This window comes from Nuphar pumila, chromosome 16 (assembly GCF_984573655.1).
Source record: "Nuphar pumila chromosome 16, dmNupPumi1.hap1.1, whole genome shotgun sequence".
Taxonomy (NCBI): domain Eukaryota; kingdom Viridiplantae; phylum Streptophyta; class Magnoliopsida; order Nymphaeales; family Nymphaeaceae; genus Nuphar; species Nuphar pumila.
In genome coordinates this window covers 85483058-85494614 of record NC_143264.1, presented here as the reverse complement: position 1 = coordinate 85494614, position 11557 = coordinate 85483058, and the positions used below count along the sequence as shown (strand labels likewise).

The following is an 11557-nucleotide window of genomic DNA, read 5'->3' as shown; positions in this document are numbered from 1 at the left end:
TCTTATCTTCCTCCTCCTCCTCTTGCTCGGCCTCGGAAACCCTAATCCCTTCGAATACCGCCACATTATCTTCGATCCGCTCGGGAGTGCCAATGCGAGACAAGGCCACACCGGATTTGTAATCCAAATCAACCGCTCCCTTCCGAGACACGAGAGATTGGAGATCTGATACGTGACCGATACCTCCTGAGACAACCGCTCCCTTCCGAGGCTTTGTTCTCAAATTGAGGGCTCAGATCCCCCGATTGATAGCCTGACTCTCCGAATTCCATCGGGATTCTTCTCGGAGCCACCGTTGCTCCTCCCGGAACGATCTCTGGCCTTCGGGCCTCCTCTGCATCCACGATGAATCCTGTGACGATCGGACGCCAAATCAATTGGGGAATTTTAGGGTTAGGGTTTCGGCGAGATTTTCGAAAATTTAGGAGAGGCGGGAAGGAGATGGAGAGGGCCATCGTCATCGATTGGAAGATACAAAAGCGCGTGTTTGCCTTTTAAAGAATTCCAATTACGAAATGCTCCTCAACTCTTCATGATATAACGAAACTGCCCCCAAATTACACCTAACCGACATCACGGGCTGTTGAAACTTGAAAAGGCAAACAGGTCGGATACAGGTTGGCTCATGCTTGACCCGATATTCAATTCGAATTTTGAAAAAGTGAGCTCGGATATGGACCCGGATGCGACTCTGAACTCAGAGTTCCAGTTTTCGATATTATGTAAGGCCTGTGGTATCGATTTCCTCCGAAAACAAGTAAAATCTTTTTATTTTTAGCTGGACAAGCTAATATCCCATCATTTTTATTTATCGAGATTTAATCCAAAGCTAAAGGGAGTGTTTGATTCACCGGACAAGTCCTGCTCAAGGACAAAGCGGTCCCACATGGGACTTGTCCGTGCATCGTTTGTCAGGGATTCTGTCCACACTGCATCCTAGACAAACATCGTGTGTTCTGTCCGTGCAGTGTTCGTCCCGCACATCAAATGAGCCCTAATAGACTAAACCATATTCCTCCAAATTTCACTCAGATTCACGCACATACTATTTAGAACAGATAATCTGGATCAAGCCCTAGTCAGGACGATGACCCATATTTGAATCCTTAGATATGCCAAGAACTTGCAGCATCCAGAGTAGTACCTTGGGCGTGTTTACATTGCGGGACAAACACCATGTGGACAGGAGGCACGGCGTTTGACCCAGACCAGCCTGGGACTGCGACTGGCTCATCCCGCCAAATGACACTGCATGGGATGCAGTGTGTCCCATGCAGCCAACTTTGTCTGGCGTTATCAAATGTGGTACACACCACGCACGCTTGGTCCCACACACGGTTTTGTACCGCAATGCAAACACGCCCTTTTATGTCTATCAAAAAAAATTTTTTTTAGACAGAGAAAGCTGGGGTTAAGCAGACCAGTTATATAAGGATACCATTGGGATTCGAACTTGCAACGTCCCAACACAAGGTGGCATGCATAACTGCTCCTGCCAGACAAGCGAAGCCCCCATCATCCATGAACGTGCCCTTGGGGTTCAACACTTCCCATAAAATGGCTGTCGATATTGTGTATATGATACCATGACTAATAAGGAGGTCTGTGGCTGAATTTGGGGCACGTTTGGAAGCAGGAATAAATTCTCATAAAAAAGGAAATTTTGCCTATGAGAATTCATTTTATGAAAAAATTTCTCTTGTTTGTGTGATATGGGAAAAATCGATGGCAAAAATGTTAAAGCCCTTTGGTCAGGATCAGGGTAGCCCTCAAACCTGAAAGCTTTTATAGGAAAACTTCTCCATCTCTGAGGTGGAAATTTTTTTTCTTGTCAAAATAGAAAAATTTCTTTTCCAAGTTTTTCAGTTGTTTGGAACGAATGAAAAATGTAGTCACTTTTCCTTTCTGACTTGCATTTTTTCGTTCTTTTTTTCTTTTTTTTCCATAGGCAAGCTGGGGGACCATAGGATTTGAAATCAAACCCGAGAATGGGAGTTGAGCATTGAATCTGGGTGCCACTTTCCGCAAGGAAAGCAGCTCCCATGTTTGTGTCACACAGTTGGGCCCGTGGAAATGGCACGGGCACCCATGCATTGGCAAATTTAACAAAGAACATATCTGGCTCCATCGATCTCATCACTGAGCAGGGCTTCAATAAATGAGATGAACTTTGAAATAACCATGTGGATTACGGCAAGATATCACAACTCAAAGGTTTGTTCTAATTCAGCAGTGTTCCAAACGCAAAATTAATAAGCAAAAGGGGGTTGGCGTAGTGGGGTGGATCCTTGGCTGCTAGACGGGCAGTCAAGCTTCGATTCCCATGGGTGTTGCCCCTCTACGCAAGCTAACGCGTAGCATAGGCTCTGGGAGCAGGGGTCCTAGCCTCGGAGTTTTGCACTGCCGGCATGATGACCATAGGTATGGCAGGCTGAACCGGCACAACCAGGTCTTCATGCCGGGTGCAGTTTCTTCGGGTTATAAATCCAAAAAAAAAAAGAAAACAGGAAACAAGCTCAATGGAATACATTATTTTTCAACTTTATCTCCAACAAAAGAAAAAAGAGATCATTCCATACTAAGAATCTGCGATTACATCTCCTGAGAGCATATAAAAGCATTTCAAGAAAAGTAGTGACTAAAAAACCTACATAGCAGTTTACGGCATTTACAACAAAAATAAATGGAGCTAACATTAACTCCAAAAACCCTAAAGCACCAGATTAACTCGTCACCGTGGCACATAACAGCTGAAATTGTACTCCCAATTAATCTACCTTAACGTTAGAATACAGTAGGGTGTCTCTTGTCAGTGGCATGTACAGTAGGTAATAGATCTGTGGATCCAAAAAGAAAAAGTTAAAAGGAGCATATCAGTTCATAATTAAGATTAACAACCCTACTGTCTAAAGAAACTCAAAACAAGAACATAGTTTATGAGGCTTTGCATACAAAAAACATGACATTTTTAAATTGTTTTTATGTGATTTTATATATCCTAATCATGGGAAGCCTTCACCAAAAGAATCAGACATCAACAAGACCAACAGCCTCTAGGCAAATATCCAGATTACTCACCATGGAGACATTATGTTCAAGAAAGCATTTTGAATTAAACGAGTGATACAACGATTTGGTTAAATTTCTATACTCAGACTTCAGTCAAATTGTTCGCCTGGCATGTTATAGGGTGGTTCTGTTGGGGAACAAGAGGGGAGGGATTGTGGTTAGGTTTGGAGCCACAGCAAAATTATCCTATCTCGTAAATGACAGTGTAACCGACAGGTTAAACTTTTACTATCCACCAGAGAGAGAGAGAGCATGCTTGCAAAAAGGTATTGGTACAATGTGGAAAAATAGTCGATGGCCGAAAGATCTCACCCCAATGAGAGTTCCTACAATAAGGATGATTCCAGTTGTCCACGCAAGGATTGTCCTAACCAACTGCACCTCATCTATGCTAGTTGTATTACCAGACCCTACTTCCTCCAACCATCGTGAAACTCGAGCAGAATATTTCACATCCAGCACCTTCCCAGACTCTGAAGCTGATTTTGAACTGGCTACAACAACCCCAACAACGTGGCCTGCAAAGAAAATCAGACAAGATGGTCAAAATTGAACTATTCAAGTTGAACCATGTTAAGAGTGGAAGTTAAAAGAAGCACCCACTGCAGGAACTGTTCAGATGGTTTGGAAAAAGATGAGCAGAAATACTTTCAAGCAATACAAAATTTAATAAATGAATCAAACCTGTTCAATAAAATGCAAACCACCACCACATGTCAAACACTAAACCCTCAAATTTTCATGAAAATCAAATCATCTTAATTTTCATCTACAATCCCATAACAGCACTTATTAGACGTGATTGGAAAAATTATGCCATTTTTTTGACATGGTCAAATATTTCAGCAAAACTCTTAGCAAGGCCACACATAACGTCATTCATTGTGTAACTTGGATGAACAAATTGCCAATGCTAACAGTGAGGAAATTGCTAACCTTGGTAATGTGTTTGTAATAAATCGAACAACTTTCTTGACGTGGTCAGAAACAGCTCCATGCCCTGATTAGCAAGATCTGCACCATATTTCTTTTGCAGACCCTGAATGAAATTTTCACATCGTCAAACCATTAGTAACATTTAACTGAGATGTTGAATACATACTACATGGATATGACCCTCAATATGAATACACACAAGATGCTTACAAGCAGACGGTGTGGTAGCCTAACAAATAGTTAGATTTCAATTCTAAGCAAAATATAATTTATCAATATCCAAAATCAAAATGACTCAGAATGTATGATTATTCAAATGCAAATATTGGTCACCATTTACAAAGTAGTCACTTATGGATGACCTTCAAGCAAGCCAAAGTCTTTGCAAGTATCGTTCAATAATAAATTCAAACAGAACCTCTAAACAACTATAGTGCAAATATAAGTAATTCTAGAATATGATCAAGAACCATGCCAGATATGATCACCTGAATGCCAGTGAAACGACCTATCAGCAGTTCAGCTCGATTTAGGGTACTTGCAACAAAATCACCACGCATCTCAATTGCCCATTTTATGTTTCGAACAAGAGAAACAAGACCTACAGCAAAGTCACGATCTGCCTCCTGAAGAAACAAAAAAAAATTAATCATAAGGCACAAAGAGTTGAACAGATACAAATTCAATCTTTATTAAAGACCTCGTTTGTTTGTTTTCAAGAAACCACGCACCCTGCTCATGCTATGGTAGCCAAATTTCCCTGAATTAGACTTTCTACATAAGCAACAGCAAAGTTTATAGGCAAAAAATGGCATGTTGAGGAGGTTATTCCCCAAAAGGAAACATAATGAACTTTTACATTATTTGGTGAGGAAAAGCAGCAACTAGTCTCATCATGCTTAACAAAATATTAAGATCCCAAGGCTGCATTCGGACAGGCAGTCTTGGGCACAAAGAAACATAACATGCACCCATGCCATGGTCTTATTTTGAGAACTAACTGCAATGCATAAGTTGATTTTCCACCCCAAGACAGGCAGCCTTGGGCACAAAGAAACATATTACGCACTCATGGCTTCATTTTGAGGGGTAACTGCAATACAGAAGTTGGTTTTCAATCCATAAGCAGTAAAAAATAAAATTGTCTCCTAAATGGAGGTTGGGTTTCTCCTAAGGCAGGAAAGAGTGAAATGATGGAAAATGTTTTTTTTTCAATGCCTCGAGCATTTCACCTCCCCATATTCAATCACAGCCTAAAAGTAAACCTTTTCATTATTATACCTACCCAACTGGTAGGGAAAGGGAGAGGCCCAAGTGCTACCAGAAACAATCTGTTCAAACCCAACACTGGTGATAAGAAAACCCTAACACCATCAATGCCAGATTTTGACAAGCATTTCTAGAATCCCATGAATACATGAATTTATGCACCTTAATACTAACTAGAAATTACCATCATCCACGCTCATGTATGCACACACCACAAAAATACACGCCTGTGCACATGCACAAACACCACACACACACACACACACACACACACACACATGCACACACAAGCACAAGTGCATGAGCATGCATCTATGTCACCTGGGTGTGGGTACGGGTACAGAGGGCATGACACGGCAATTCCAAAAAATGTGGGTACGAGGACACTGCTATATATATATATATATTAAATATCACATAAATACAAAATAAACTGAATATAATCTATATATATGCTATATCTAAAATATATATTATATACTGAAAAGATAATTATAAATTGAATACAAATTTTTATGTACAGGAGGGTAAAATGGCATGTCCCGGTGTCGACGTGTGTCAACATGGGGACATGCATGTCGACACGGGTACGAAGGGGAAAATTTGGTGTGTCCCAGTACCATAGGTATGCACCCACCACATACACCATCATGAGGAATGACCCCCATTCAAACTTATGGATGTCATATGTATCTTCAATGTGGTCAGAATCTGCACTGAAGTAGAGAACACATTTCATGGGCGGCGTTTCCCAGCCAAAATGGGCATTAGGTATTTATATCATGTAGGACAGTTTCACCCAGCCTGCCTATCAAATAATAATAATATAACGACTACAAAGAAAAAAATATGATGATTGAATATACAAATGAAAAGAGAGATAGAGAGAGAGAGACCTTTGAAACATGCAGATTTAGAGAGGTGCCACCAGTCAAGGGTAAGTTTAAATTCCCCTCCAATGGTTCATTGGTACCAACATATGATCCTTCCAGAAAACGTGCCTGCAAATATTCATTAAAAAAAACATATGTTAAAAGTGTAAGAATTGAGGGAAATCATAGCAAAAGTGAAGATCTAACAGAAATACACTCACAAGGTCATGCAGTTCTTGTTCAATGCAAGCTGCATTACATTCAAGACCTAACGGTTCATCCAGGCGAAGAAGAGCCACATCATCTTCATCTGCAAGAAACTTAATCAGCAAAGCATTAATAACAGCATTACATAATATTCAAATGTGATAGTGTTAAACTCATCATTGAAATGCAAAGGGGGCTGCCATTCTCCCCAACAAATAAATGGTCTCTAGAGTTAATCATTAAGCCAGTGAAAGAACCCAAATTCTTGATGACCACCAATTACCTGAAAGTCCAAGTTCGCTTTTGCCAGAATCTACAAGAACCCTGCTACTGTAGGCATCAACACCATCTATTTGGACTTTCATGTGGTCAAGCAGCATCAACGAACCTGACAAGCAAATTGGTATGGAGAACCACCCATAAGTCTTCAAGACAAACTTATTTGAAAATAACTTAAGGAGAGAACTGCTTGCTTTCAAACAAATTCAAGAAGGTTGACAAACCTTCAAAACCACTGACTTCCAGAACCATCACAGCATATGGCTTATTAAATGGATTAGGCAGGATAATCTTGTCTAACTGAGATTGAAAAGCAGTCGTGCTATGAAAACATTGTTCATAATCCAAACCCTTTTATAGAATAAGTAACTTAATAGACAATAAAACCTTAGCATATGAGGCAGCCTGAAGAGATGGAGGTGGTGCAAACCCAAGCAACACTGATACAGTAGCAGCAATATCAGAAGATGACATTGAACTGGCCTGCAACATTCATTAATATCTAAAATCATAATATGAAGTTAATGAAGCTAAAGAAACTTATTTGAGTATCTTCTACAAAATGGCATAACAGCAAGGCTTCAACGAATGGATTCTCCAGAACAAAAACTAAAATCCTCAAACAGCAAAAGAATCTATCCCACAGTTGAAATCCAAACCAATGCAGCTCAAGCTTGTTGTATCTCCCCACAATGGAGGAGCAAATTAAAATGGTCATTACTAAGACTCCAACTGAGAGCTAGTGACACAACCGTAATCCTTCTTTCAGATAAATCTAAACATGATTGGAATTCTAGGTCTTAAATATACAGTTGATTGTGGTATTTTTATTGCTTAAATATACAGCTGTCTAATCATGCATAATCCTAACTGAGAACTTGGTTAAAATTTTGATCCAGGTTAATCCCTTGATTCAGATATTAAAAATAAAAAAAATCTAAAAGCAATTTATTTTGTCCATCACAAAATATATTTGTAAGAAGCAAAAAATATCAATAAAATCAAGCATGCCACCAAAAAAACATAGTGTCTAAGTAAAAATCACAAGATAACAAGGATGTGTTGCAGATTCTCCCACCCAAAAACATGAGTAGCAGGAAGAGGATGGGAGTGTGAAACGGAGATGGAGAATCAGAAAGAGGATAGAGAAGGCAACAATTCTAGAACAACACATTCATTTTAAATCAAAAGATATAAGTCTAAGAAGGATTGCAAGATAAACCAAACATCCCCATCCTAGCAGTGGCAAGCCATCCTATTAACTTTCAGGTCTATGATTCCAGGGTTGGTGACAAGAAAATAAGCAAATATGAATGGACAAAAAGGCAAACCTAGACAGCCACTTTAGTTAACAAATCTCCCTCCCAAGTTGACGTAAGAAAATAAATTCATCAAGCCAAACATGAGAAGACTAGGAGCCAAGATTCCAGCTGAGACAAATAATCTTGGAGTCTTGCCTTTTTATTTCCAGAAAAACTATTCACTTTGTCAAAAGAAGAGTAGATCAGACAGAGGATCACAGAGGGGGGAATCCCATACAAGAAGAAATGAGATGACAGGTATTACATTATTGAATTTGTATGTGTGTGTGTGTTCATGTACATGTATTCAACAAAGAGAAAAGAACACATCACATATTCAAAAGAACCATGCCGCAAAAGGTTACATAGCAAATACTCAAACAACAGAGCAACACAGTGGGGACAAGAAACATGCTAAAATGCATTGGCGAACAAAAGAAGATTAAAATTTATATCAAAAGAAAATAATAAGATAATAAACATAATACAAGACGTACACTATCTTACTAGTCATCAAATGGATTGAAAGGAAGGAGGGACCAAACAATGCTTTCACCACTAAATTATTGAACCTATAGCCTTAATTAAGAAAATACATCTTTTGATATAAATAAAAGTTATAAAACAACCATGCACTGATGAATATCATTGAACCATGAAACACTGAATCTGCTATCCATGAAAAATAGAACAACAAAATGGAGACTACTATAATAGAACCCAAACAACATCTTCATTGGTCCAACAGTAGTAACTCCCAATTCCTTCATAATCTTGGTCATTCATGGCCTCCAATGGTTTTAAAACATTGTAACTTTCAAACCATACATGAAGCAGACAACTAGAGAGTAGTGGCTCCTTAAAAAACCAAATCTACAAATAATGAAATTAGCTAAAATTCACCTGTCTGCAAAAGAATCTGGCCCAAGAAACACTTTGCGAGCATTTGTTCCTATGAAGGGGAAAAACATTGCCTCCAAAAAGTGGGAAGTGAACAGAAGGATAGGACTAGACTTCTCATGACTTAACGGGTAAGGCAGAGTAATAATGACGTGGGGTCAAGTTTCCAAACCAAAAGAGTGATGCTAAATTTGTATCCACTCTGATCAACTTATTGAGTGTGAAATGTCAAACCTTTCATTTGACAGTGGACATGTACAGGAGCACATCCTTCAATTCTAAGCTCCCTCCAAGAGCACATTAAGGCCCCACACAGAATGCACAACTGTCACCCATGCTCAATTTGCATGAAATGCATCAAGAAGGCACTTGATCTCACAATCAACTATGGTAAATCTGTTCCTATTGTATTTAAAGGAGGTTCTAATTTCCAAGTTATTAAAAAGATAATGGAGCGTCGCTAGCGAGCTCAGCTGAAAAACAAAAAATACCCCACTGAATACCTACACCTTTCTTCTTACCGTCTACTAGAGGTGCAGAAAAGGAATCCCGTTAATGGCCAAACGTGGAGAAATTTTAATCCAATGTTAAATCGGAAGAAGCCTCATACTTATATTGCCAAAGTTAGAAAATCATCAAACTAGCCTCAAGTAGTCTTCCTGTCCTAAAGTTCATCGCCCTTCTACAAAGCTCAAAATTGAAAAATAAAGCAGAAATTCCTTTACTCTACATCAAACAACAATCTTTGCAATCTCTAGAGCTAACAATATTCCCAACTAACCCGTCCCGATAACTAAAATTCTCTGCATCTACTAATACAACAATGAACAAAGCAAAATCACGCTGATAATCGTACATCAACGAATCCACCGTAGTTAAAGATATCAATTCCTTCATCTAAGCCACTCGTAGCATTACAGATAGAAATATGAAGATCCCTATCGTATATTAGCGAACGAAACACACAATCGATCCCAAAACTAGGGCTTTGAGTGCACCATCGAGTTTCAAACATTCCCTGATTAAGCCCTAATGGATCAATACATGTGAAAAACATCAAATATACGAGAAGTAGGAAGGAAAATTACCAAATTGCCATCGTTCTCTTGCGGGCTGGAACGGAGATACCGATTCACGGGACTATCGAGAAACAAGACCCTTCCCGTATGGCTCTCGCCCTAACGAATCCATCAGACAGAGTGAGAGCTAGAACCTCAATGGATCTACGGCGAGTTCCTTGAGCAATTGACAATCAAAAGGAAATAGAGAGAGAGAGAGAGAGAGATTAAGGGAAGCCGAACCTGGATCCGCAGAAGGAGATAGCAGAGGAAGAAGACGACGTGAGATCCCCTCGCCAGGTCCATTTTCATCGAATCGAGAAGAACCCTGGACGCGTCCACAATTTGGAGGGCGATGGATGAGAATTTGGCCGATAGGGTAAAGCCGTAAAAGGGACACGGGAAGAAACATCGGTCTTTGTTCGTTTGTTTTTCTGAAAAAACGCAATCAGTCTCCTGAAGTCAGGCCAAATTTTAGCAAACCCGCGCGTCAGTGGACTGCCCAGCTTAACGGCAACTGAAAGCTAATCAAATACATCTTCAAATGCTTATTTCATCGAGTCCATGTCACTTAGTGCATAATCATCTTATATCAGCTATAACTTCTGAAAATAGCATAAATTTGCATTAGTCTTGTATATCATCAAGAGCCTATTGTGATTTCATATGCACGCTATAACAAAACCTGATCAATGAAGAAATAGACCGTGCAGCCCCCAATTCGAAGACCAATTGATGATTAAACACCATAGCAAAAAGCATCACCAAGACTCATTCATCGATGCTTAGGCATTCACTCGCCTAACCCCGAGTCACCGTACTTGGTTGAAATCACCTAAGATGATCTCTAAAGAAATTAGCCTTAACGCATTTGCATTTTCGTACATTCAAACGTTACACGTGAAAAACTCCTACAAATCGAGAGGTCCTTAACAAACTCTCCAAAGGCAAAATTCTCAGATCCGTTGGCACTGCTTAACCAAACAATAATTCATATTGGTGCCGCCATATAACGATGCACTAACGACAATACCATTACCTATCGCATGTCATGCTATCACTGCACGTCACCAATCAAACTAATGCATGCCATGCATTCCTACACTCGATGCATTTTCCACACAATAGGGCTTCGTATTGCACCTACCCCATTTCAAAGGCTCGGTCCAAGACATTCTTCCCCACCCAAACCATTGTTGTCCTCGACAATGTCGTTGTAGGTAAGAACACAGTTTTATCTGATATACCAATTTTTCTTTGTACTTATCTTTGCTCTACTTCTTTTCTTCACCCTACTCAACTTGTTCTAGTATCGATCCACCATCCATATACTTCATTGTTAGCTTGCCAAAAGTAGATGGCTTCAACTTCATCCTGCTGGTGGTGGATCATTTCTCTAAATACGTCATCTTTATCTTATCTTTCAAAGAGTGCCCTGCAGAGGAAACAACAAAGCTATTTGTCAAGAATGTGGTGAAGCACTAGGGTGTACCAAGAAACATTATGAGTGATCGCGATGCTCTTCACAAAAAAAAATTGGCATGAAATGTTTCGGCTACTCGGCTCTAATCTGATATTTTCAACAAGTTTTCACCCATAGACTGATGGGCAAACAGAGTGCATCAATAGATTATTGAATCAATACCTCATGCACTTTGTTAACGTC

At 39.6% G+C, this 11557-nt stretch overlaps 1 protein-coding gene across 1 annotated transcript; it reads right to left on the bottom strand.

Annotated features, from left to right (window-relative positions):
• Positions 1-2541: 2541 nt before the first annotated feature.
• On the bottom strand, positions 2542-10295 carry LOC149813946 (uncharacterized). Its single transcript, XM_089991318.1, has 11 exons — positions 10135-10295; positions 9922-10011; positions 7020-7115; positions 6857-6932; positions 6637-6741; positions 6368-6456; positions 6171-6275; positions 4494-4631; positions 4006-4108; positions 3382-3587; positions 2542-2837 (listed from the first exon to the last, which is right to left on the bottom strand). Exons 1-11 carry the CDS (start codon positions 10201-10203, stop codon positions 2769-2771), a joined length of 1146 nt encoding a protein of 381 aa, XP_089847444.1. The 5' UTR covers positions 10204-10295; the 3' UTR covers positions 2542-2768.
• Between the last annotated feature and the right edge of the window lie 1262 nt (positions 10296-11557).